Source organism: Chlamydomonas reinhardtii, chromosome 1 (genome assembly GCF_000002595.2).
Source record: "Chlamydomonas reinhardtii strain CC-503 cw92 mt+ chromosome 1, whole genome shotgun sequence".
NCBI classification, from domain to species: domain Eukaryota; kingdom Viridiplantae; phylum Chlorophyta; class Chlorophyceae; order Chlamydomonadales; family Chlamydomonadaceae; genus Chlamydomonas; species Chlamydomonas reinhardtii.
This window is the reverse complement of record NC_057004.1, coordinates 4,286,460-4,312,085: the sequence shown is the minus strand read 5'-3', so window position 1 is coordinate 4,312,085 and position 25,626 is coordinate 4,286,460. Positions and strand designations below refer to the sequence as shown.

Here is a 25,626-nt window from a genome sequence, read left to right as displayed (position 1 = left end):
AGCGACTCCGACGAGTTCCAGCGCGGATGGGGTCCAGCGCACCAATGCCGGTCAATTCCCACTGTTTTCGTGCTTGCGATGGTCATTTAGATACACGCCATAGACTCAAAGCATCGTAACGCATTAAATAGGTATCTCACGGAGAGCGCACGTATTGTGCTTTGCGAAACTTCATCGGGCCGCGGCCCTTGCTTTCCCCCGCTCACTGCGACCTCGCGTTTCACATACCACTGTACAAGATGTGTGCTTGTATGACTAAGGAAGCTCTTCTAGAGGTTTGCAAACAAAATGGACTCTACCGCACGGCCTCGCTGAACGACAAGCTCTATTGCAACTTCAAGGGGTTCTCACAGATTGCCTGTCTTGAGGACTACGTCAACTTGAAGGCGCTCTTCCTAGAAGGGAATGTGCTGGAGACGCTGGAGGGGCTGCCACCACTGGCGGACCTGAAGTGCCTGTGGGTATTCGTGGCGCGGGCTCGCACACGCATGACAGGCGACTCCCTTGCTGGCAAGGTGGCCATGTGTGAGGCCAGAACCCCGATGCCATCACTAGAAGTGTATGCTTCCGCGCCCCCAGCCCACCTCACGGCCCATTACCCTGCACGCCCTCCCGCGCGCCCATCCCCGCAACCGCCTTCAACCGCCTCCACAGGTACGTGCAGCAGAACTGCATCTGGAAAATCAGTGGCCTGGAGGCCGTGCCCGGCCTCGACACGCTCAATATCAGCAACAACCAGCTCACCAAGCTGGAGGGGCTCGCGTGCTGCCCGGCGCTGCGAACGCTCATCGCCACGCACAACCACCTGGTCACGCTGGACTCCGTGGCCCACTTGGCCGAGTGTAAGGCGCTGCAGACTCTGGACCTGCAGAACAACGAGCTGGAGGACCCCGGCATTGTGGACATCCTGAAGCAGATCCCGGACCTGCGCTGCCTGTACCTCAAGGGCAACCCGGTGGTGTCCAACATCAAGAACTACCGCAAGGTGCTGGTGACCTCCATCCCCAGCCTCACCTACCTGGACGACCGGCCCGTGTTCGACAACGAGCGCAAGATCGCGCAGGCCTGGTGCGTGTGGATCTCTGGTGGTGGGGACTGCCGTGCCGTACTGACGTTGGCATGGGGTTGGCATTGGCCACGGGGGAGTTTGCTGGAGCTTGCGGTCAGTGCGCACCATCGGTGTGCTTGATGACCTGGCTTGTTGCGCAAGCAGTCCTGACCTGTGTGCCGGCGGTGTCGCACTTGCGGCTGCAGGCTGGAGGGCGGCCTGGAGGGCGAGCGGGCCATGCGCAACCAGCTCAAGGAGGAGGAGGAGGAGCGCAGCCGCAAGAACCACGAGTTCATGATGCAGATGCGGGCAGCGGGCTGGCGCGAGGTGCGGGCGGCGCATTGCTGATGTTGGAGTACCATATGCGCTGCTGTGGGTCGTAGGCAACTATCGATAACACGCGTGGGCGGTCACGGACTTCAAAGAGTGGGATTCAACTCGCTCGCCGGCCTCGTGCATCTTCCTGTGACGCAGCGGCGCAAACGCATGGGCCTGCCGGACGGCGACACGGACCCGGCGCTGGACGACATGAGCGACGGCGAGTACGAGTTCGATGAGGAGCCGGAGGAGCTGGTGGAGGCGCGGCAGCGGCTGGCGGCGTACACGGCGCGGCCCGGGGAGGAGGAGCCGGCAGGTGGGGCTTGGAGCCGGGCACACGCGGGGAGAGGCAGCTGGGAGGTAGCTTGGTTGAGGGGTCCTCGCGAGGCTGAAGCCTATGGACAGCGTTGCACATGTCTCGTGCTCGCATGATATGGTAGGTGCTGCACATAGAGGACACTTGGTCACTCCAAATAGAAGGGGACATTCGGCGGGGAACACCTGCTTACCCAGTGCCGCGTCTTTTGTTTGCTCGGCTGCAGAGCTGGCAAGCGCTCGGCAGGGCCTGGCGCGGGACGGCAAGCCCATCCAGGAGGGCGCCTGGGGCAGCGGCGCGGCGGCGGAGTCGGACTCGGCCATTTACTTGCAGTCGGTCAAGGCGGCGCAGGCGGAGCTGGACGTGGTGCGGCAGCAACAGCCGCGGCAGCTGCCCACGGCGCAGGTGCTTATCGAGGAGCTGGATGAGCCGTGCGGGGGGAAGGCGCCGGCAGCGGACGAGGGCTCGACGCCGCCGGCGCTTTCGCCGATGACCAGCCCGTCGGGGTCGGAGGGCCAGGGCGGGGAGGGCGTGGCGGCGGCGAAGAAGGGCGCGGCAAGCGGTGCTGCTGAGGGGATATCGGCCGCGGTCGACATCAACGACCTGGATTAGGCCATGGGCTATACGGTGGGGTTTGGGGCTGCGGACTGAGGTGCGTTAGCTATCAGGGGCTGGGCTCCAGGACGTCAAAGTGCGAAGAATGGCTTGCATGAGCGTGCAGCGAGCGATGTCGGGGCGCGGACTGAATTTAGGCTGTATTGTGTGGCCTTGACTGACATCCGGACATGGGCCTCAAATGGCTAGGCATAGCTTAATGCTAGTGTTGTGTAGGACAACATTCAGATACGGTCCCGACAGTGTGCCCAGGTGGCCTGGGGTATTTACATTCATCGTATAATAGCATGTGAGCTTGGATGTCTGTTGCACGGCAGAAGCCGGTTCAATATTCGGTTAATGAGTGCGTGCGATGTAAGCCGTAGGCGCGTACCATGTATCGCATGTGTCTGGCAGTGCCAGGTCACACCCGAGCCGCACGGCACAACGCCCTCTATCCCATCCAACGTGGAAGACCAAACTTCAAAATCCAACAATAACCAGGAATGAATGCATCCACAAGGTCATGTCGGTCCCAGCCCTGCCCCCATACCGTACGGTACACACAGTTGTACGCACGATCCCGCCAAGTCGCCATGGATCCCAGCCCGCTTCCCATCCTGCTCTCGGCTGCCGTGCACGGTATCCTCTCTACAGTGTCGCGGGCGTGTCGGTGGTGCCCGTCATCCGGACCTCCTGCCACTCCTTGTCGTTCTGCGACCACAGACGCAAGCATGTTGTCAAGAATATGCGTTATGCGTTACATCACCGACAGGTCAACAGCACCTGACGCTGCCGCTGTCGCGCTCACCACCCACACATCGTTCAGGTACCGGCAGCGCACAGGCTCTTGTCCATTTAAAATCGGTAGCCTGCACGCCCCTCAACCTAGTGCCCAGTCCCTCACCTTGGACAGCTGGTGCCACATGTTGAGGCTGTTCTCAAACAGAAGGCGGATCTTGTTGCTCTCCGAGGCGCTGAGGTTGTTGAGCTTGACGGTGATGGGGCCGCTCACCTTGCGCAGGCCGTCCAAAATCTTGCTGTTGCGCACCTTCTTCAGCTCCTCCACTAGGTCCATGATCTGAGTGGGGTAGAGGGGGCGGCCGGATTGATGGGGCTACCCGCAGCGGCACTTGAGAAGAAGACACCAGCTGCCGTATCAGCATGCGCCACGGCCCCATCCTGAGTCTTACCGCCAGCATGCCTACCCGTGCTGCCGTGACAACTCCTCTGCCCCCCCCCTCCGGTGGCCGCCGGCCGCTGCCTCCATGGTATAATTACGTGATGAGCCGCTCATCCACGCTTCCCTCCCCACCGCACCTCGTTGACCTCGGCGTTGGTGCCAAAGATGGCCCGCGCCTCCGCGAACAACATCTTGGCCGTCTCCACATAGTACTGCGGCACCGGCTGGAAGTACTGCGGGATGGTGCGCTCCTCATCCAGCACGGCTGCGAGCAGGGGGGACATTCACAACAGGAGGGGCCACTCGGAGGGGTTGGGGCCGGCAGCAGGGCTGAGGGCTGAAGCAGCAAGGGAAAGTAATAGGAGGTAAGGCGGCGCCACGGCGTTGATGTTGCCTCTACACGCTCAGTTCTCTGTCGTTCCATTATCCTTGTTTCAAAGTCCTGCGGGCCGACATGCAGGTGCGACGCCCTGCCGTACCTTTGAGCTTTTCCCGCGCCATCCAACCGGGTGGCTGGATGCGGCACTTGTTCCGGCGGTTGAGTGCCAGCGCCAGGTAGAGGGGGACCTCCACTGGGATGTTTGGTCGGAACGGGCCGTACGTGCCCTGTGGGCGCAGGGTGCATACGTATGGCGTGCACAGGAACATGTCAGCACTGTTTGCGGCTTTGAGCACAGGGCGCAGTTGAGCGAGAGGAATGCGAAGGTTCCCAAGTTCACCACACGCGTGCGTGCGGGACCCATTTGGCACGGTTGCGAGGGGTTTGGACAGTGCGTTGCGTGGCGGGAGGCGCGACCACCGCTGCGTAACACGCGGAATACCGGGGGCGCAGGCCGCGGCTCACCTCGATGCATGTAAGCATGCTGTTGGGCAGGTTAAGCGTGAAGTTGGGCACAATCGTCACTTTCTCGTGCTCCGCCATGAACTCCAGCTGCGGGTAATATACAGGAAACGCACAAAGAACGGATAGTCCTGAGTGATAGAGCATGTAGATTAGCGTAGACGCCCGTGCGAATGCGCCAAGCAGCCTCCGCGCAGAAACAGCGGCGTGGGCGTGCATGAAGGCGCCAAGCTTGCCGTGTGCCAGTGCTTGGGCCAAGTCGCCACGCACCTCTTCTGGCGTGAGCGGTGGCTCATCCAGCTTGGAGGATACATACTCAAAAAGCGATGCCGTGGGCGCCATGGCCCCGGCTCACAAGAAGAAGGCGCTCGCTGTGCGCTGTGTCCGCGCCCAATTTGCTTTGTGGAGTCTCCCCTTCGTCACAGTCTCCCGCGCTCGCCGTCCGCCTAAGTGTCGTGTAAGCTACGATTATGATGTCCTTATGTTGAGCGCTTGCGCTTGAAATGCGGTCGGGAGGCGCGCAGTAGGGAAACCGACAGACGCAGCTGACGAGTGTAATTGTGCAAGACCTGGTTCACGAACAATTGGTTGTAGAGTTGATAAATGCTATGCATTCACTTGTGACTGAGGCACGAAGACGGTGCCCTGCATTGAGCAGGAAACGGTGCCCCCCCCCATCAGGTCGCGCTAGGCTCGAGAGCGAACATACTAAAGTCACCAAGTAATTAAAGCCAGCAATTTTTTGTACGTTTGCCCGAGGACGGAAGCTTGCGTGAAACAGTTCTTGGGCCCAGGCTCGTGAGACTTGCAGCTTTGCTCTAGCTTTCGTGGCATTGCTTTTGGGATAGGACACGAAATTGGCGCTTGTAACGTAACAGATGGGGCGAGGCGAGGTGCGCGCTACCAGTACGCCGAACTAGGGCTACAAAACGCGCAAGCTTCTTACCGGCACGCCACGAACGCAGGCAGGCAACAAGAAGACAATATCGCTGGAGACATGGGAGCAAAAGCTAGCAGGCGTGCGAGTGCCGAAGGAGGACATGAACCGTCTGGTCATGAACTTCCTTGTTACCGAGGTGGGGCGCGCTATTGGTCGGTGTCGCAAGGGTGGTGGGGGATGGGGGCGAAATGTCCTTCGGTAGATAGGGCTTGGGGAGCGGGTAACATTCGCAGCGGGGAGAAGGCCAGCCGTCTTGCGGTGGGTTGCCGCGTGGCGTGGCGTGGCGTGGCGTGGCGTGGCGTGGCGTGGCGTGGCCAGATTCGACCCGACTCGCAGGGCGCAAACGCTGGCCCACGCGTGCATCCACACCCGCACGCTACGATTGCTACCACCACCACTCCTGGCCACCACTGCAGGGCTACGTGGAGGCTGCGCGCATGTTTGAGAGTGAGAGCGGCACGGCGCCGGGCGTGAACCTGGACGCCATCACGGACCGCATGGAGGTGCGCCGCGCGCTGCAGGGCGGCGACGTGGAGTCCGCCATCGAGCGAGTCAACGACCTGGACCCAGAGGTCAGTGGGGCATGGGCGTGCGTGTATGTGTGCGTATGTTTGTGTGCATGCGCGGTGTTCACATGCGAGGGCGTGCTTTTGAGCCCTCCGGCTTGGCGTCGTTGATGGCTGGGCACGGTGTGTGTGGACGGACTCTGGGGGCATATGGTACAGAGTTCACACACACCCATGCACACAACCATACACGCACACGTGTACACGCCTCTCCCTCCTCATCCCAGATCCTGGACAAGCAGCCGGAGCTGTTCTTCCACCTGCAGCAGCAGCGGCTCATAGAGCTCATCCGCGGCGGCGACACGGAGGGCGCGCTGGACTTCGCGGCGGAGAACCTGGCGCCGCTGGCAGAGGAGCACCCGCGCTTCCTGGAGGAGCTGGGTGAGTGCGTGGGGAAGGAGCGGGTGGGTGGGCGGACGTGGCAAGACCCGGGCCGCCCTGCGCCATGGTGCAAGCGGTTAGGTGGAGGACGCGTGGCCGTGTGGCGGCAATGTACAATTTACTGCAGTGGGGCACGGGCTGCAGGTCAGGTCACGGGCAGGGTTGGGCACGGGTGGCAGGTGTAAGGATCGAGGCCACGGATATAAACAAGCGCTGCCGCGGGCCGGGGTGTGCGCGGACTGCCGGCCATGCGGGTCTGGGCGCCCTCCCTGGCCTCCCCCACCCCATCCTGCCGCTCCTGCCCTCCACCCTGCCACCCCGCCACCCACCTGGCGCATACGCACACACGCACACGCCTGCAGAGCGCACGGTGGCGCTGCTGGCGTTTGAGGACACCAAGGCCTCCCCCGTGGGTGACCTCATGGACGTGGCGCAGCGCCAGAAGACCGCCTCCGAGCTCAACGCAGCCATACTGGCGGCGCAGGCGCAGGAGCGCGAGCCGCGCCTGCCTCTGCTGCTCAAGCTGCTGCTGTGGGCGCAGGCGCAGCTGGACGAGCGGGCCGTGTACCCGCGCATTGCCGACCTGGCCAGTGCGCAGCTGGTGCCGCCGCCCAAGGCCGACTGAGCCGGCTGCTGTGATACGTGAAGGGGAATGAGGGTTGCGAAAGCAGATAAGAACGGGCGGGGACAGGGATTTGAGTGGAATGGGACGAGCTCCGGTTCGGCGTGTGACGCGTGTGGATTGAATAACAGTGCTGTGCAGGACGGCCCCTGCAGAACGAGTTGCCGAATGTGCGCAGGATTGCAAGCAAGGCTGGACGGTCAAGGCGGTGGCGATATTGAGGCTAGGCATGCGCACTGGCGTTGGTGGGCAGCATGCTGACAAATGAGCGGACGCGTCAAAGGCGGTGCCGTGGAACCGGCAAGGGATGGCACGATGGGGTCCGTGTGGACGTGGCGGCATGGCTGGGATGGCAGGGTACGCGAATGGGAAGCCTTCTGCGCTGTAGAGGCGGGACCTTCAACAGCGGTGGGAGCTGAAGGGTCACTGAAAGAATGTAGATGATGTACAACGTGCGGCGCCATTAATGCTGATGAGAAACCGCAGAGTCTGCCGTCCCTCTTAAGCCAGACGGGCGTCCGCGACGGCGTCACAGTAGATGCGGGGCCCAGTGGCATGGGTCCGGCCGGGAAGCTTTATCAAAGTAACAAAACGAATCAGCTTCCCACTACATGACCCGCCTTTTGGCCTGGCCGGAGTGGCGGGGCCCAGGCGGGGCCCACCCCCGGTCACACACGGGCGCGGTGCATTGCCGCAGGCACGGTGGGTACCCAGGTACTCACACCCTCTGCTCCCACGGCCACCACCTCCAGCGGCCCCTAACGCTACTGCAGCATTTGCCCGAAGTCTGTGACTCACCGGCTGTGCAACAGCAGATGCCCCGCGTAGGAAGGCGTGCACGGGGTCGTCGGCGGTGCAGGTACGTAGGCCCAGTCAGCATGGCGTGTGCGTGTGCCGACTCTCGACGCCATGCACCCATCCCCAATGACCCGGCAGCTGCTACAGACCGTGCCAGTTGGCATGCTTTGCGGGCCGCCGCTTGCGTGTGTTGTCCCCCCCCCCCCATGATGTGCGGGCTGTATGTGAGGACAGGGAGCAGCGCACGGGCTGTATATATGTGAGGACAGGGAGCAGCACGATACCTGATGGAGCATAGAGGTGGGGCAACGCTGGGGCGGTGTCTGTGCCATTGGCGCTTCATATATATAACATAGACGGGGTGTGGCATGGGTCCGATCGGGAAGCTTTATCACACTCGGCGTATGAACAACAAGCTTCCCACCACATGACCTGCCTTTTGGCTTGGCGGGTTTGGGGCCCAGGTGGGGCCCACCCCGGGTAACACACCGGAGCCTGCACCATCATGGCGCATGTGTATAATGGAGGGTGCTGCACCTACACAGATAGCCCTTTGGATTTACAAGTGCGACGTGGGTCCGACCGGGAAGTTTTATCAACAGGCGGGGTCCACCCCGTGTCACTTAATACCGTAATGCTCATCACCTGAGTACATAACGTTGCGCCAGCCAATGACGCACCAACCACAATTCTGATCTCCTTGGGCATCCTCAGTGCCTGCACCTGGTACCCTTGTCCCTTACATTGCAGCGTGTGTGGCGCCAGCCTAGTAGCAGCCTAAGCGCTATAACAACCTCGCCACATAACCTGGTCCACAACCTCGCCACATAACCACTGGTCCACAGCCCGCACAGCGCCACAGCCTACTGAGCCGCAACCGGCCCCTGGCTGACTGGCACGAATGGACAAACTATCGCAGGCATGCACACCCAAGACATCGCATGCCGTACACTGCCCCGCATGTTTCTTCCCTTGTGCTCCCCTAAACAAGAGCGGTACACGTCTCGATCTTTGACGGCTGCCGCCCTCACTACAGCCTCCGCCCCGTCACCACGAATGTCACCGCCCGGTTAACCACTGAGCCGCCCACCACCCGCTGAGCGGCGGAGGCGGTCGCCTGCTCAACAAACTCCTGCCGCAGCGCCTCCACCTCCCCTGGGCTCAGCAGCGCGTCCAGCGGCGCGAAGGGGCTGCTCGCGCACTGCCGCCACCAGCCCTCCACGAAGGCTGCCAGGGGTCGCGGCCGCGTGTCGTCAAACTCATCCCGGACAACCTGCGCTTGCGTGCGTGCGTGTGTGTGTGTGTTCAACACAAAACAAACGGAACAAAGCGTGCGTGTGTGTGTGTGTGTGTGCGTGTGTGTGTGTGTGTGTGTATGTGTGTGTGTTTGTATGTGCGTGGGGGACGTGGGAGTGGGTGCAGTGGGGCGTGGCGGACCGGCGGACCGGCGAACGTGCACGGAGTCACCACATTGAGCATGTGCTGGGTCGTCACCCCCCGCACTCCCCTGCTCGCGCCGCCGTCACCCCGCCGCACCTGCACATCCACAAAGCCCGCGGCCGCCATGGCCGCGCGGCAGCGCTCCTCACTGCCCAGCCGCTCACACGGGTCCTCCACCTCAATGCCGTGCCTACCATAGCAGATGTTCCAGGCGCCATCATAATCTTGAGTTTAAAGCATATGCGTGCTGCGCCCCTTGCGCACACGTTAGTGTTTGCAGGGGTCGGGGGCGCATGTGTGTTGGCGCAATCGCTGCAGGCCGCAGCGGCTGTCAACGCCCGCTGCCACGCACGGGGCACTGTAGTCAACCAGCACATCCCAAACTTCATACATGCGGCCTCCACACCTGTCCTTCAGCAGCCTCAGAAAGATGCCGTACTCGGGGGTGTTGGGCGTGGCGAAGGCGTTGAAGGCCAGCACGCCGCCACCACGACCGCCGCCGCCGCCACGGCCGCCGGCATCGGCGCCGTCGCCCCCGGGGCGCAGCCAGCTCCACCAGGTGGCCAGGGATCGCGGCGTGTCGGGCAGGAAGGGTATCGCCGCGGAGCAGGTGATCACGTCCAAGGAGCCAGGCGGGAAGGAAGCGGCGTCCACGTCCTGGCGGCGACAGGGCGCCGTGCGGGCGTGCACGTGCCCATATGTGTGTGCATGTCTTAGGGAAGCACGGTGGGGAGAGGGACGCCCCGTGCGTGCAGCGTGCGTGCGTGCGTGCGTGCGTGCGTGTGTGTGTGTGTGTGTGTGTGTCTGAGTGTGTGTCTGTGTCGGGAAACACATGACTCCAGGGCGGCTGGACCCACCCCACCACGCACAACACCTCGCCGCCTTGCCACACCGCAGGCGCTTCGTTCAGCGGCGGCCTCACGCCAGCCCCGCGCTTTCACCCCCATTTCATCCCAGCCCCCAGCCCAAATCACCACCTGCCCCACCTGCTCCACCAGCTCCAGGGGGCCGTGTGGCGCCATGAGGCCCTCCGCCTCCGCCTTGGCCCGCGCCACCGCCAGCATGCCCCCCGACAGGTCCAGACCCACCACACGGCCGGCCCGGCCCACCGCCCGCGCCAGCGGCAGCGCCACCATCCCCGTGCCGCACGCCACATCCAGGGCCTAGGAATCGGAGAAGGCAGCAAGAAAGGCGTCAAGGGATGCGGTGCGGTGGTGCAAGGCGGTGCGGGGCTGTGGTGGGCCCCAGGGGGGGACTGCGCAAGCGAGCACTTGACACGGCTGCGGTCAGGTGCGCCCTAACTTGGCCTGATGTCCGTGGGGGCGAAACCGAGTTCTTTTACTCATTTGGTACATCTCACCCGGTCGCCCATGCGCAGCGTCAAGTGACTCAGCAAGGACTCGGCCAGCTGCGAGTGAAAGACATTTCCAGTATCATACGCCGCAGCTCGCGGCTCAAAGCTTGCCGCCACGCGTTCCTTGAAGCCATCTGGTATAAGGAGTAGCTTTTGGTGAGGCCCCAAGGCCCTGGCGACGACGCGTTTGCGCTGGGAGACCGCAGCTTCAAGTCTGCATGGCGAAGTACTTGCGCGAAGGAGCATCGCTGCACCTGCTGCTGGCCGTTTAGGTCCTCAACTTTTGAGCTCCATAAGTAACAACAAATTGCCTATGCACGCCTTGGGGGTTCGTAGACGGGGATTGCCGCGCGGGAGATGGCGGGGGTTTACGGTTGGTCGTGCGATGGGCGGTTGGTGGCATGGTGCGCGCGATGTCAAAAGACAGTCAACAACAACGGGCACATATCGGCCATTGGCCAGTGCTCGATGTCGAGCGTTGGACTTCGGTTGGCGGGGGATTGACGGCTGTTGACGGGCACGGGAAGTGAGGAAGAACTGCGCACGGTGTTTGGCGGAGGCACCCCTGCTGGGCGGAAGGCCTTACTCGCAGGCAGGCAAAGCTGGGCGTGTCTGTGCCATTGGCAGTTCATATATATAACATACACCGGGTGTGGCATGGGTCCGATCGGGAAGCTTTATCACACTCGGCGTATGAACAACAAGCTTCCCACCACATGACCCGCCTTTTGGCCTGGCGGGTTTGGGGCCCAGGCGGGGCCCACCCTGGGTAATCTGCGGCACCCAGCCGGCACGCACCCGAAAATGTCTTACACGCAACCTAACAGCCTACGTGACGGTCAACGTGCCAGGTTGCTGACAAGGCGCTGGAGACATTTTGGCGGTTATGTGCATAAGTGCGAGGTGATTGGGGCCATTAGTTGAGACACGTTGGGCCATAATAGCCATGAGTAGTGGAGCTGGATGGGCTTCTCCCCTGGAAGACAGCTTGGGCGTGGTTTAGGCCGGGTTGCGGTTCGGGCATCGAAGGTTGTTGTAATCTGACGGAAAGAGTCCAAAAAGCGGCAACCGCTTGCGGGAACTGTGGTGCCTTGTGGTGCGATGTTCGCACCCGTACAACCGATACGACGCCGTCCTCACCAAGACGATGCCAATGCCAAAACGCCGCCCTCAGACGCTGCACGTTTCCGCTATGCTATAAGCTCGCACTGCACCTTTCACAACTTGCTGCCAATCGAATACCTGCTGGCCTTGCTGCTGCGAGTCTGCACAGCATATAACCGTCCTCGACGCCTCCGGCGGTACCACTAGTCGCTCAGGAGGCTAAGAACCATGCGGCAAGCAGTTGTAAGTTTGTCAGCTTAAAATGGCCATTAGCAGCAGCGCCGCGACACTCGTTTAAGGACACGGCGGGCGCAATGGGGACGTCGGAAGAGTCTCTGGCGAGCCAAAATTCCCTTACCCGCATCTTGCTCCAGGTTATGGCTTTGGTGCTGGTGCTGGCGTTCGCTGTGCAGCAATCAGGTTCGTGTTTCGAGGACTTGCACACATTACTTCGCCAGCTTCGCTTGCGCAATCGGAGCCCCAACCTCACAGCGGGGCGGCTCGATACGTCCCTCAGTGACTTGGATTGACCCATTGGAGGTTTACTGGCTTACTCGCCAAGGCGGGCAGAGCAATGCACGCATGTTTTTCAAGCACTGGCAAGCGAGCGAGTGGGCCCAGCTGGGAAGAACTGCACAGCTACATGTTCGCCTCTCAATTCTGCACCGACGGATAGACTCCGTCGCCGCGTCTGCAGCAAGCAGGGCCGAACCCGACCACGCCCGCCACTTGGATGCCGCAGCAGCTTAGGGGCACCCCACGGGTGCACCCGCACTGCACCCTCACTTTCAGCTTGCAGTGAGCGCCTGGAAAACCCCCCTAGGACCTTGAAGTGTTTGGGGGGTGCTCAGAAGCGCGTGTGTTCCCGTGTGGGGCAGCCGAGTGGGGCAGCTCCTTCCCCGCCGCTGTGTCGTTGTGTGTATACGGGGCTGTGTACGCCCCCGACATTTCCAGTCTGTGATCCTCACCGATAGCCGCTGAGCAGGGGTCTAATCCTTGGCTTCACGACCATGCGGATGCCAACCCAGCCCACCCCAGTACCTTACGCCCTGTCAACCTCGCCCCCCCCCCCAAGCACACACACATACACACACACGTACGTCATGTTTTCCTTGTGCTCTTTAACACACATACACGGCACACACACACAAGTCCCATCACGCGCTGCTTTGCTCTCTCTTGCGCCTCGCCTCGCAGCGGCCCAGGCCAACACCAAAGCGACGCTGATTCCTCTCAACACATTCTACTCGCTGTGGAAGGCGTCTCAGACCGTCAACGCCACACGCGCCCAGAACATCACATTCCTGGACGGTGAGCGGCTGGCCGAACCCAGGCCACGAGGGGCGGGCAGTCGGGCAGCAGCTGTGGCGACGTCAGGGGCCGGGGCGTGGCGGACTGGCGGTGAAGTCCTGCCGAACCGCCAGCACCATGACTGCTGGCGGGTCGTGGAGCAGTGTCGTGGGGCCGGTGCTGGTTGTAGGACGGTACTGATGGTGGTCAATCCGCGCCGACAGCGCACCTGCCGCCAGTGTTCAACCCAACAGCATCACCCTCCCACCACCTACCCCAGCCCGCACTCCCATTCTCTCCTGCCCTCCCTGCCCGCCCTACCCGCCCTACCCGCACCCCACCCCAGTGCGGCCCAAGACGCTGTACCAGCTGTCGCACGTGCCGGACGCGCGCAACGTGCCCAGCCAGAACGCCAAGAAGGTGGCGGGCCAGTTCGCCAGCCGCAAGCGCGGCGTGGACCCCACAAAGGACGTCGCCTGCTACTGCACCCGTGAGTGAACCCGCCACACGCGTGCTCAGACCGTGTGCGTTCCTGTACTCCGCTTATTGACGTGTGTTGCGGAACTAATGCGTACGTACGCTTGAAGCCGGGCTGGCGCGTGAGTGAGCTGGGAAGTGCTTCGGCAGGGCTTGTGTGGTTGGGTGGCAGCAACGAGCAGCCGGTGCCGCTGACAGCCTGTTGGCTCCCTGCCACCCGCGTGCAGAGTCCTCCACTGCGGTGAGCGCCTGCAACGAGTTTGCCAAGCTGAAGGCCTACTCCAAGGTGCGCGCGCGCGTGTGTGTGTGTGTGTGTGTGTGTGTTAAAGAGCACAAGGAAAACATTGCGCAAAGACAGTGTGCGTGTGTGTGTGTGTGTGTGTGTGTGTGTGTGTTTTGGGGGTGGGGCGGGTGCCGCCGGGGGCTTTTGGAGAAGTTGCCTCGCGCCACCCGCCGCGCCGCCCGTGTTGTGGGGCGTACGTCTGGCTGCTGTGGTCCCTGACGCGGGCCGCCCCGCCATATTCTGTGGGACATGTATGGGGGCATGCGGCTAAGTGCCTAGTCTCCTACCCGCAGGGTGCCCATGCCGCCATTATCACCCTAGCCCCGTGCCCTAGCCCCTGTCATGTGCATCCACGTCGCGCCACGGGACACATGTTGCTCCAACGCACTCGCGCACATCTTCACGCACCCCCTGCCCTCGTGCACTGTAACACCGACGTAGGTCAAGGTGTATGCCCTCGACGCTTCGTTCTCCGAGTGAGTCGCACGGTCAATGTGGAAAGACGGGTTTGCTTGTTTGCGGGAGCTTCTGGACCTGTGTGGCGGTGGTGTAACGAGCTATCCGATCACCGCAGCGAGAAGCGCTCTCCGTTGGTAACTCGATGATCCCTCCTCCCAATTACCAAATGCAAACTGCAGCTGGGTGGTTGCCAAGTACCCCACCGAGAAGAGCGGCAAGTTTGGACACTGAGAAGCTCGCGTGCTGATGGAAGCCAGATACGGAGGATTGCGGTCTTGGATGCATCGTGAATTCGTGTGTGTTTTGCGGCAAATGGCGCCAAGTGGCGTGGCGGCCAATGGCCAATGGCGGCGCTATCCTGGCTGGTAGTGGCATTACAGCTGAGATCATGCGCGCCTGGGCTTTTGCAAACAGTGCCATAAGTGTAATGAGTGGGGTTTGCGGCGGCGGGACGCGTGGTGCGCGCTGCTTGAGTGCTTTACAGCGCGTGCCGCGAGTGCGTGACAGGGCAGTGCCCGGGGGTATTCATAGATAGGTATGCCGTATTAAGACGCATGTCTGACTTTGGTTCGATGGCAGATAGGTGGTGCCATGTGCAGACTGCTTCGGGCCGCGCCACCTCCGGGTTACCATGCGCAGCCGTGTCGACCGATGGGGACCTTGATTGGACTGCGCCCAGAAATAAAGAAATCCGCCGTACCGTGGTTCCTGGGGATTGTATCGGCGTTGGGTACGTACACCGTGGTTTTTCTGCAGCATCCTCGCACTCGGGCCATGCACGTGCTGACGTGCAGCTCTCGCCCCAGTACAGCGGTAGCCTAGGGTGACCGCCTGACCGGGTGACTGCGCCATTAGAGTGCGCCATGAAGCGGTCGAGCCCAGCGTTCGGCATGCATCAGCAGCGGTGTTCACGGCTGCATGGCAGCTATGCTTGGATGTGCCATGATTGGCTGTGCTCGGCCGCGGCACCCAGTGGATACGGTACTCGGCTGGCCGTGTCGGGGGAGATGAGGCCGTTCCTTTAGCTTCGTAGTTCGTACAGTCGTACGGTGCGACACGGTGTGGGCTTATCTAGCCCTCTACCAGCCACAGCTCGTTCAAGGGCAACCGCCTCCCATGCCACGCGGTGTCCATCACTGCGACTTGCGAGACCGCCAACACACGTATTTTGTGGCTGCCTTACACTCAGCCCCACCACCGCCGACAAGCTGCACCGCATGCCATGGAACGGCCTTGCGTGACCCCCCTTCCTTGCTTGGGCCCTCAAGCTCACCCCACTGCACATACCGTACAGCATCTCAGCACCTGACACCGATCCTGTACGCGTGCACGGGCAGCAACGTGGGGCACCAAAGGCACTCCTGTATACCTTGATGGTATTTATCGTGCCGCCGCGCAGTGACCGGTGCGCGTTGCCAGCATAGCAGCAGCTTTCCTTTGTTCAAAAGCTTTGAACGCCTGAAATTGTTGACCCACCGCATACCGCAACTCTGCACCTTATTCATCCGCCGACACGCACTCCCCACGCCAACCACACCCGCGACACCTCCACTTTTCGCCGTACTCGGCCGTTCCCTCCCTCCATCACCAGCACTCGCCATCGCCGTGGCCTCGGCTGCCCGGTTTGGTGCTTTGGACGTATACCAGTGCTGTACACAATGTACCGTACTATTGCGCGGCGTGACGTGCTGTCCACACGAGCGCACATGGTGTTGCCACAATCTGTCGCAACTGCTCCCATGTAGGATCCCGCAACCCGAATCCTCCCCTTCCCCTTATCTTAAGTGTCCAAAACCGGCTTAGTCAACCCGCCGGCGATGCCCTCGCAGCACCCGCACCGCCAGCCCCACGCCTGCCGCCAGCGCCGCCGCCAGCGCGGCGTTGCTCGCTAGGATGATGTTGTTGTAGAGCCGTGCCCGCCGCTGCCGCGCGCCCAGCCCTTGGTTGAAGTCGGCCTTGTCATTCACGTGGGGGAAGGGCGTGTCGGGCGAGGGCTGCTGGCGGCCCAAGAAGGCGCACAGCGGCGCCCAGCCCTGCCGCGCACTGAACACCAGCAGCTGTGCTGGCGGCACCACCCGCTTCACCTCGGCAATGTGCGCCTCGTACACCTGGGGCAGTTGTGCGGTGGGATGGGAGTGGGTAGAGAATGGGGCTGGGACAGCAGCGTGTGTGCGGTGGATTGTCCAACATCCGTGCGGTTTTCGAAATCACATGCAGCTCCCCGACACTCCAGTTCCAGCCCCAGCCCCAACCCCAGCCCCAGCCCCAGCCCCAGCCCCAGCCCCAGCCCCAGCCCCAGCCCCAGCCCCAGCCCCAGCCCCAGCCCCAGCCCCAGCCCCAGCCCCAGCCCCAGCCCCAGCCCCAGCCCCAGCCCCAGCCCCAGCCCCAGCCCCAGCCCCAGCCCCAGCCCCAGCCCCAGCCCCAGCCCCAGCCCCAGCCCCAGCCCCAGCCCCAGCCGCCACGTATGCACACACGCGCACCTGGCGGGCGAAGTTGCGGTCCTCGAAGCGGCCGTCAAAGGTGCCCGTCCAGATGACCTGGCAGGAGGGGGGAGGGGACGCAGAGGGGCAGCGCCGCATGCAGTTGAGCATGAGCCCGGACTTTTGTGACACTCCGCCGCCCAGAGTATGCCTGCAGGCACAGCTCCGCAAACCATTGTCCACACGCACATACACACGCTTTCGCACACATGCTGATGCACACACGCTCGAGCACACACACACACACACACACACGCACACACACACACATACACATACACGCACGCACCTCGTCTACCATGGAGTAGTGGGAGGTGTAGTTGCTGAACCAGGGCGCCAGCCAGGGCGGCGGCCGCACCTGGAGCCCAGTCATGCTGGAGGGGTAGATGGACTCGCTGACACTCTCATACCAGGTGTCAAACGACTCCCGCACACTCAGCACCACCTTGGCTCCCGGGTAGGCCGCAAGCAGCTCCTGGGCATGCGAACCGGGCAGCACAGCTTGGCGTCACAGCCCCACCAACCACACCCCACCCCACCACCGCACGGCTTACACACCCTCCGCCCGCCCTAACCAAGCCCTCTGCAGATACCGTGGGATCCGGCGGCGCCCGCCCGCCTGCCCAGCCCAAGCACCCTAAGCGCTCATGAGCTACCTTGTAGAAGCGCGCGGATGGCCAGTCCACAGTCGCTGTGTAGCCGCCCGGCCCGAACATCGCCCGCCAGTCGGTGGGGCGGCCCGCCATCTGGTCACGTGCCGCCGCGCGCCACGCCTCGTCGTGTCCCCGGTTGGAGGCCACCTACGGCAGCAGACACGCCCGATTAGGGACGCTAGGCAGGCACTTTGGCTAGACACAGAAGGTGTGAAGGCGCCGCCTCGCACAGTATCGCTGCCAGTGCATGCGGGTGCCTTCCTGTGCCGGGTGTGCTACCCCCCCTCCTCTCCACACACACGTCCGCACGGGCGCACCGGCGGCCCACGTCATGACGATTTAGACAAGGCCCACACGAGATACATACCTCCTTCATGTGGTATGTGCGATAGCCGAGCATATCCAGTGCTGCTTTGAGCGACAGCTGTGGGTGCGGATGCGGGTGCGTGTAGGCGGTGGGGTGCGGTGTTATTACTTGCACGGCACAGAGGCGGCAGCCATGGTATCGCTCTCTGCTTGTATCACAGCGACGCAGGCCAACTATTACACACTCAACGGCCTTCGGGGGCTGGGTTTTGGTTTGATAGGAGGAAGCCATATCAGATTGTCGCTGCGCCCCACTGCGACTCGCTGCCCTTGAGTGGCCACGACCCCTCCACACACGCGTGTCAGCCGCTGACCGTTCCGGTGCGCCCAAATCCCGCTCCAATGACAAGAAGCTCGCCATCAGACACTGATGCCATGTTGCGCTGGTCCCGATGGTGCGTGGCAATTTGCAAGGATATCGCGTGCACGCCCCGGCGAGCCGCAACCAGGTTGCAAGACTGCTATTAATTTCTTCCCTCATAAAAGTCGTATGCTACGCCTCGATGTCAAAAAGGTTGGAGCACCATTAGCCAGAAGGCGGGCGATTCGTATTCATCATGCCAGCGTATCTACACGCGGGCTGCAATGCACGCATACATTACTGAGTTATACAGTCATCCCAAAGCATTGTACAGACTTCGAAGGTTTACATAGAGAACAGTTCGTCCATTGAACCAACAAACATGGTGCTCTCGCGGAAGGCTTTTTTGACGGTGGGTGTTGATTTACAAGTCATGTCCTGTGGCTTGAGTAGTTTATGTGCGCCTCAATGCAATTCAGCACCTGTGCTTGCTTCAACACCAATTGCTGGCGCGGGCGCATCGTAAAGCCTCCTCCTGACTCGTTATGGTCCGCGCACAGGTTGCAGTTGTAGCGCTGCTTCTTTGCGCCGGCTGCGCGGGTAAGCCTCGTGCTGGCAGTGGGTTAGGTAATAGACGAAGCTCCGATGGCGGTCCAGCTGTCGAGTACCGGCACGAGTCTTCCCTTGCGCCCGCCCCCACAGAAGCCGGCAAGAAGAAGAAGCCCAGCGCTGGCGGCCGCAAGCCTGCCCGCAAGCCCAAGCCCAGGTAGGGTGAGGGCACGTGGAAGCGAGGCGTCTGGTTTTTTAGCAGAACATGACCCGGTGTGACCCACGATGTGACCCCGTCGCCCAACTCGCTTCGTCCTCACCTCTCTGACCCGGCCCCCATCTTTGCACTCTGGCCCTCTCGTACCACAGCAACGGCAACAAGCCTTCCAAGCGGGCCCCGGATGTGCTGGTGCGTCTGCTGTGCGCGGTGTTGCATGCCGGCCCCGCTGTCCGAAGCCTGCTTTCGACACAGGCGCACAGGCGCACAGGCGACCAGCTCGCGTTCACCCGCTCGCGTTCCCCCACCTTCATGTGGCCATCGCCCTGAACCCAACACCAAATCATGCTGCCCCGCCCAATTGTCCCGCAACGTCAACACTCAACAGACTGTAAGTGCCGCCGACGCTCTGGCCCTGCTCGACGGCAAGAACACCACATTCCTGGACATCCGCACCGAGGCCAACTTCACCGCCAGCCACATCGCCGGCGCCGTCAACATCCCGAAGGCGCTGGTTCGCCAGGTGGGGTCGCGCGCAAGCGGTTGAGTGTCTGTGGAGTTTGTGAAGTCTTGCATTTCCGTTGAATCTGCGGCTGGAGCCTCAGGGCTCACTTTTAGGCCTGACGCACGGGCGAGCAGCCGCTGGAGCTTCCTCTCTTACACGTGCCGCATACGGTAACGCAACACAGGCCATCAACAGCGGCAAGCCCAAGCCGCCGCCCGCCACCAAGAACATTCTGTGCTACTCCGCGCCCGCCGCCGGCGCCAAGCCCAGCACCGCCACAGACGAGGCCATCGCCACCTGCCTCTACTTCAAGACCAGCGGCAAGGTGAGAGGCCATCAGGAGGAACTCACCGCGCTGCATGCTAGCGGCCTAGCCCCCGTCTGTTAAAGCAGCTGTGCCTCCCCATGGCCCATGGAGGAGGCCCTCACGCCCCTCCTACAGTGCGCCCACTAGTTGTTCCGCTTCTCCTTTCTGACTTCGCAACTCCATGCCCTCAACTGCTCGCAGTACCCCGACATCAAGCTGTACGCGCTGGCGGGCGGCTTCCCGCTGTGGACAGCGGCTGGCTACGCCACGGCGGCCAACTAAAGGCGACTCCGTCCGTTCGTTTCAAGTGATCCAGCTTATGTGACAGATGATTTGGCGGGTGTCAATGACAGCGAGCGAAAGTTGTGGGAAATTCTTTCGCTGGGAGGTGCGGTGGCATTCATGTGTGCGAAACAGAGCAGCTGCGCAAGCGTCTGGTCGGGTGGGAGCTGGGGGGCTCTCAAGCTGGTTTGTGTCATGTCAGCCAGCGCGAAGCGAGCCATTTTATAACGCATGATGTGATGTCGTGCGTTGAAATGGACTGTACAAATTTTGAAGCGGTGCGCGGGCGGCGGCAGCGGCGGCAGCAGCAGAGGAACGTGGGGCTCCGCAGTCGGCATGAGCTGCCTCTGAGCGCACACGGTTTCACACGGCTGACACTGGGACCATTGCGGGGCGGCGCCAGCCGCCCCGCGTCGCTTCGGTTCGGGAGGTGACTGGGGAGCTGCGTGTGAGCTGCGTGTGAACTCACAGGGATGCATGGGTTGAGCCCATGTTGGGTAATCTGGGCGCACACGGTTTCACACGGTTGACCAGGACCTCGCGGGGCGGAGCCAGCCGCCCCGCGCCTGGATGCAGATGAGCGCGACCTGTGGGCGGGACGCCCCTCTTAGTCGGGGCGTCCCGCCCACATGACCTATGTGCGAAGGAAACATGTCACGTTGCGCGGCGAGCTTTGCACGTCGCGGGCTCGCGGCGGAGCGTTTGACGCCCCCGGTCAGGCGAGTTGGATCTGAGCGCACTCGGTTGTCACACGGCTGGTGTTCTCCAGGTTGGTTTCGGGCGCATCGTTTCTGGTAGTCCCAACGCCAGCCCGGCCGCCGTCCCGTCCAGCCCGGCCATCCCAATACACCAGCCACCTTCCGTCAGCCAGCCATGGGCGCGACCGTCCACAGCGTTTACCGTCGGTTAGCACGTCGGTTACGAGGTAACATGTGAATTCGCAACTTGCGCTACTGACATGTACCGGATACGGTCCTAGAGTGTAGGGACCCCGTATGGCCACCAATGTCCCAATGCCCGGCCGCGTACCAGGGTGATCAGGTCTGGACGCTGACGCGGGGACAACCAATGATGAGCGATTCAGCCACGGAGGCTGGCTGCTGCTGCTGGCGCGAGGCAGGCTGACGCAGTCTAACGTAGTGGGATGCTAACGTTTGGGAAGCGAAGGAACGGACAAGGCTAATGCTCGCGATGGGTTGGTTGACACAGTCTGATACACAGTCTGCTAGCTTGCGCTGTTGGCAACACAACCAGCGAGTCAGGGACTCGCTGGCCCGGCATACCCCTGCTGGACCTGTAGCGGCTCCCATGCAGGACCGGGTTTGACACGCTGAGTCACACGCACTGAGTCACCCGACAGGCACCGGCAACAACCTACCTCTCAGCACAGCACACACAGCAGAGCCACCCCCAGGGGGGGGGTATGCAGCAGCGGCAAACCACAGACACGACATCACACGACAGCTGACATGCGCCACAGCCGAACTTGCACAACGCCGCTCCCGGGCGGAGATATCCCCCCCACGACTGAAGACAGGGGAGTCAGCGAGACTGGCAAAGTCGGAAGCACATACAGACGCACGGGACAGCAAACGCATGACACCAGAATGATATGCGAGTGAGTTCGTGCCACACGACAAACGAGAACAGACACCTAGCTAGTCACACGTCACTGGGTTAGTCAATCCTCATTGCTAGCTTCGAGTCCAAGCTAGCTCCAAGCAGATGTCCGTGGGTGCGCGCTGTTGGGATGCCAGCGCGGCACACGCCGTTGGGATGCCGGCGTGCGCGAGGTCCTGCCGTTGGGATGCCGGCAGGGTTGGTGCATCAGCGGCGAGGCTGAACACGGCGCTTGGCCGTGGGCTCGCCGCCCTGGGCAGGGGCTGATGCAGGTGACGATGGCACTGTTTGCCGTTGCAGGCGTTTTGCATCGGCCAGGGTGATGGCCTCGGCGGAGCCTCCCGGCCACTCCACCATGAAGTAGAAGGGGCGTGACAAGGGCCCGCGGAAGCGCAGAGTGCCGTTCTGCAACTGCCGCGGTGTTCCGGCTGGGCCAGGAACTGCCCGTACAACTGACACGCCGTCGAGGGTAGCTGCTTCTGCGTCGCGGCGTCGCGTATCAGCGTTGGGGAACAGCACTGGACCCGCCGAGGGCCGCTGCGGCGCGGGGCCAGTGGGTGGAGCCTTGCCCAGCTCCACACAGCCCGGGCACATCCAGGCGCCAGGAGGCACCCTGCTGAGTGGCGGCGTGAGGCAGCGGAGGTGCCAGCCGGTGCCGCAGCCGTCACACAGCAGCATGCGGGAGGGCTGCTGCGGGCTGTGGCACACTTCGCACTCCAGGTCGTTGCTGGTGCGTAGCAGCCGGGCGTCCTGAATCGGGTCCAGGTTGGGCAGGTGGCACGGCACCAACTGCTCCACTCGCGCACGGAGGCGTGCGGTGTCGCGGCCGACTAGCGCGGCCACGCCCATGTCGCCCACATGCTCCACGCGCAGCACCTGGTCGCGTACCGGCATCTCCAACGTGTTGTCGGGATTTGCGTTGCGCAGGTACACGTAGTCACCGGGCACAAACTCCAGTGCCCGCGCGCGGTAGCCGCCGCTGCGGGTGAGAGCATAGCGCTGGGTGTCGCGGTGCTGTGCGATGAGCAGGTTGCCGGCTGCGGCAGGCGCGTGCCGCCGCAGCCACTCCGAGCGCTGCAGGAGCGCCTCCGCGTAAGCTTGCTCACTGCCGTCGCCGGTGAAGGCTAGCTCGTGCTCCTCAAAGCGCGGGCGGACGGCAGGCGGGATGATGGGGTCCACGCCGTAGAGCAGCTTGTAGGGCGAGTAGCGGGTTGAAGCTTGAGGCGAGCAGCGGTAGGCCAGGGCGAGCCAAGGCAGCGCCTTGTCCCACGTGTCGTTGGACTGCGTGCTGCGGCAGTGCTTGCGCAGTGCCGCTTTTACAACCTGCACCATGCGCTCCGCTAGGCCGTTGGCTTGCGGATGGTCGGGCTGCGTGCGCCGGTGGTCGATGGCGTTAGCCTCGCACAGCGCCTGGAACGGACCCTCAAACTCGGTGCCGCGATCAGTGGTGACCTCTGCGGGCGAGCCGAAGCGCGTCAGGAGCTCCACCAGCCCTCGTGCGGTCTCGCTGGCGGACTTGGTGGTGAGCGGGAAAAGCTCGATCCACTTGGTGAAGTGCTCCACGCACACCATCACGTAGGTGTAGCCATCGGGGGAAGTCGGGTGCAAGTTGCCCGCCAGGTCGATGCCCCAGCGGTAGAACATGCCGCGGATTGGCAGCGGCTGCAGTTGAACAGGCCGCACCATGCCTCCGGTGTTGGCCATGTCGCACAGCTTGCAGCGCTGCACAACGCCCTGCACCGTCGCCCGCTGGCCGGCCCACCAGTAGCCCAGCTGGCACAGCGCCAAGGTGCGGCGCTCGCCGAGGTGTCCGATCTCGTGCGTTTGCTGGACGATGGCGTCACGGGCCTCCGGCGGCGGGCAGACGCGTGTGTTGCCGTCGGGCATGAGGCGGATGAGCTGCTCTCCGGTCCAGCGGTGGCTGGCGGCGCGGCGCTGTACACGTTGCCGTTCCTCGCGGCTGAGGCTGTCAGGCTGGGCGCCCAGGCGCAGCAGGTCCATGACGGGGGCGTCGTTCCAGACGTCTGCGGTGTCAGGGGTTGACGGGCCCAGGGCTGCGGAGGCGATGGTGGTGCTGGCGGCGGCCGGGGCCGCCGACGCCGGCAGTGCGGCGTCAGCCCAGTCCGCTTGCTCCGCAGCTTCCGCCACTGCGGCGTAGACATGCAGCTGCGCACCCATGCGCGCCCCGAGGAGACGCTGGTGAAGCAGGGCAACCGCGAGAGTGGTCTCGGTCGCGTCCAGCAGTGGTGACGGCTCGTCTGACAGCGCCAGCGCTGCAAAGGCGGTCTCCAGGTGGTCTGCTGGGCCCGAGGCGGCAGCTCCCCCCCCCAGCGTGGAGGCCGGGGCGTCGATCTGACGAGGGGGAAGCGGCTGCATGTCGTGGCGCGTGAAGAAGAGGCGGTGGAGAGCCGTGGCGGCAGCCAAGGCGGCCGTGAAGACAGCCGGCGGCGTGTGGCGGCGGAGCAGCTGGACGGCGAAGGCGGCGGGCAAGGAGAGGGAGGAGTGGTGGGTGGAGACGGCGAGCCAGTCCGCCGCGTCCGGGGCGCAGGGCAGGCCATCAGGGCCGGCACGCAGCGGTGGCGGCTCCGGGGCGGCGGGCGGCGGGGAAGGCGGGGGCAGCGCGGCGAGGGGTTGGCCGGGGGCCTGCAGCGCCACGTAAGGAGGAGGGAGGGGCCGTTGCGCAGCACCAGGCGTGCGGCCGTGCGGCAGCACGGCAGCAAGCAGGCGGCTGGGAAGAGGGCGCAGGTGAGAGAAGGCAAAGTCGACTTGGGATGAGTCGGCCAGGTTGGTGTAGAGAGAGGTGACGCGATGCGCGGGGCTGCCGGCCTGCACAGCATCAATGCCGGCGGGCGGCCCGAAGGGCGGCGAGGCGTCTGGTGACTCCGCACACCAGGGACCCTCCGCGAGGAAGGCGAGCTGGGGAAGGCGGCGGCTGGCTAGCTGCTGCTGCAGGCCGCCGAGGCGCTGGAGGGCGAGCGAGTCGCGCCAGAGCGCGTGCGAGGCCCAGCTGGTGACCACAAGCCATTGGCTGCCGTCGTGCAACCGCAGCTGCTCCGCTCCCTCCGGCCCGAGTGCCCAGGGCACCAGGTCCGCCGGTGTGAGGCCGAGGCGGTCGGGGCCAGAGTGCAGCTGCCACGACTGCGGCGGCAGCAGCGGTGCATGCTGCGTGGCGAGCATGGGCAGCAGCCGGGCGACAGAGGCACGCACGGCGGGGTCGGTGTCGACGTGGACGTAGCGCCGGATGCGGAAGCCCATCCGCAAGGCGGCTTGCAGCCCTGAGGCCAGGCCGCCGGGCAGCTCCAGCAGCGTGATGCCCGCATCCCCCATGGCGGCTGCGAAGAAGTTGTGCTGCACCAGCCGCGTGTCCAGCCCCAGGACGTCGCCCGTGCCGGAGCGCAGGCGGAGGGGCAGTGGCGGGGACCGTGGCAGCTGCCGAAGCTGCACACGCGCGGCTTGGATGACAGTGAGAAGTTGGATAAGGAGTTGGTCAGGCGGGCGCTCAGCCGGCGGGGCTTCCGTGGCGTCAGTGGGGCCGCCGTTGTGGCCGGCAAACAGCTCGTTCGCGTCGGGCACGATGGCGGTGGCGTTGACCGAGACCGCGGAGGGCAGCGCCTGCAGCTGTGCCCAGCGGGCCCGCGCGCTTTGGATGAGCGCGCCGGCAGGGTAGACCAGGGCCGGGGCGGTGATGGCAGCCGCGAGCACTTGCTGAGACGCTGGCCGGCCATCGGCGCCGATGGGCACGCCCTCCACAGGCGCCCCCCCAGCGTGAGGCTCCGGTGCCCCCCCAGTGGCGGCTGTGGGTGCCCCCCCAGCGTCGGCTGTGGGTGCCCCCCCAGCTGCAGCTCCCGGCAGCCAGGCGGCGGCCGCCGGGTCCCCGTAGGCCAGGAGTAGCTTGGACTCCACGATTGTGAGCTCGTCTGCGGTGTGCGGGCGCGGGCGCTCATAGATTGCACGGCCGTGGCGAAGCTCAAGGCCGACGTCGCCACCGTAGCCCACAAGATCTGCTAACTTGTAGGCGAAGGTGCTCGTGCTGGCGTTCATGAAGGCCAGAATTGCGTCACGTTGGGATGCCGTGACGTCTTGTCGGTCGCAGTGGACCCACCCATCAGGCTGCCGCTCGAACCGGCCGTCAGGCGGGAGCGAGCGAGGGCCCTCGGGTGTGAAGCTGCCCGGGGCAGAGGCGCCGGCTGGCGCCTCATCTCCTGCTACTGTTGCTGCAGCTGCTGCTGCTGGTTGCGTGCTGCCCGAGGTACCCGAGGTGAAGGCGGTGGCGTTGACCGCCAACAACCCAAGGAATGCGTCACGTTGGGAGGCCGTGACGTCGGGACGCTC

General features: G+C 63.5%; 7 protein-coding genes across 7 annotated transcripts; 4 read left to right on the top strand and 3 right to left on the bottom strand.

Moving 5' to 3' along the window:
• Positions 1 to 93: 93 nt before the first annotated feature.
• CHLRE_01g029150v5 (uncharacterized protein) lies at positions 94 to 2,669 on the top strand. The gene is made up of 5 exons (XM_001689981.2): positions 94 to 457; positions 655 to 1,068; positions 1,255 to 1,375; positions 1,523 to 1,682; positions 1,909 to 2,669. The coding sequence occupies exons 1-5, from the start codon at positions 240 to 242 to the stop codon at positions 2,292 to 2,294; spliced, it is 1,299 nt and encodes a 432-aa protein (XP_001690033.2). The 5' UTR covers positions 94 to 239; the 3' UTR covers positions 2,295 to 2,669.
• Positions 2,670 to 2,671: 2 nt separating this feature from the next.
• Positions 2,672 to 4,892, bottom strand: CHLRE_01g029100v5 (uncharacterized protein). The gene is made up of 6 exons (XM_043058609.1): positions 4,571 to 4,892; positions 4,304 to 4,390; positions 3,939 to 4,065; positions 3,597 to 3,724; positions 3,184 to 3,357; positions 2,672 to 2,990 (listed from the first exon to the last, which is right to left on the bottom strand). The coding sequence occupies exons 1-6, from the start codon at positions 4,640 to 4,642 to the stop codon at positions 2,928 to 2,930; spliced, it is 651 nt and encodes a 216-aa protein (XP_042928523.1). The 5' UTR covers positions 4,643 to 4,892; the 3' UTR covers positions 2,672 to 2,927.
• A 91-nt stretch (positions 4,893 to 4,983) lies between these two features.
• CHLRE_01g029050v5 (uncharacterized protein) lies at positions 4,984 to 7,406 on the top strand. The gene is made up of 5 exons (XM_001689980.2): positions 4,984 to 5,193; positions 5,266 to 5,376; positions 5,657 to 5,812; positions 6,034 to 6,187; positions 6,550 to 7,406. The coding sequence occupies exons 1-5, from the start codon at positions 5,179 to 5,181 to the stop codon at positions 6,810 to 6,812; spliced, it is 699 nt and encodes a 232-aa protein (XP_001690032.1). The 5' UTR covers positions 4,984 to 5,178; the 3' UTR covers positions 6,813 to 7,406.
• A 748-nt stretch (positions 7,407 to 8,154) lies between these two features.
• CHLRE_01g029000v5 (uncharacterized protein) lies at positions 8,155 to 10,733 on the bottom strand. The gene is made up of 5 exons (XM_043058608.1): positions 10,408 to 10,733; positions 10,034 to 10,210; positions 9,454 to 9,704; positions 9,144 to 9,237; positions 8,155 to 8,880 (listed from the first exon to the last, which is right to left on the bottom strand). The coding sequence occupies exons 1-5, from the start codon at positions 10,417 to 10,419 to the stop codon at positions 8,638 to 8,640; spliced, it is 777 nt and encodes a 258-aa protein (XP_042928522.1). The 5' UTR covers positions 10,420 to 10,733; the 3' UTR covers positions 8,155 to 8,637.
• An 800-nt stretch (positions 10,734 to 11,533) lies between these two features.
• On the top strand, positions 11,534 to 15,009 carry CHLRE_01g028950v5 (uncharacterized protein). Its single transcript, XM_001689979.2, has 7 exons — positions 11,534 to 11,748; positions 11,880 to 11,925; positions 12,703 to 12,816; positions 13,142 to 13,285; positions 13,500 to 13,558; positions 13,997 to 14,031; positions 14,194 to 15,009. The coding sequence occupies exons 1-7, from the start codon at positions 11,734 to 11,736 to the stop codon at positions 14,243 to 14,245; spliced, it is 465 nt and encodes a 154-aa protein (XP_001690031.2). The 5' UTR covers positions 11,534 to 11,733; the 3' UTR covers positions 14,246 to 15,009.
• Positions 15,010 to 15,021: 12 nt separating this feature from the next.
• On the bottom strand, positions 15,022 to 17,983 carry CHLRE_01g028900v5 (uncharacterized protein). The gene is made up of 6 exons (XM_043058607.1): positions 17,828 to 17,983; positions 17,515 to 17,571; positions 17,151 to 17,294; positions 16,784 to 16,969; positions 16,495 to 16,551; positions 15,022 to 16,122 (listed from the first exon to the last, which is right to left on the bottom strand). The coding sequence occupies exons 1-6, from the start codon at positions 17,888 to 17,890 to the stop codon at positions 15,814 to 15,816; spliced, it is 816 nt and encodes a 271-aa protein (XP_042928521.1). The 5' UTR covers positions 17,891 to 17,983; the 3' UTR covers positions 15,022 to 15,813.
• A 100-nt stretch (positions 17,984 to 18,083) lies between these two features.
• CHLRE_01g028850v5 (uncharacterized protein) lies at positions 18,084 to 20,859 on the top strand. Its single transcript, XM_043058606.1, has 7 exons — positions 18,084 to 18,226; positions 18,375 to 18,414; positions 18,517 to 18,580; positions 18,733 to 18,772; positions 18,969 to 19,103; positions 19,270 to 19,410; positions 19,594 to 20,859. Exons 1-7 carry the CDS (start codon positions 18,197 to 18,199, stop codon positions 19,672 to 19,674), a joined length of 531 nt encoding a protein of 176 aa, XP_042928520.1. The 5' UTR covers positions 18,084 to 18,196; the 3' UTR covers positions 19,675 to 20,859.
• Positions 20,860 to 25,626: the final 4,767 nt, after the last annotated feature.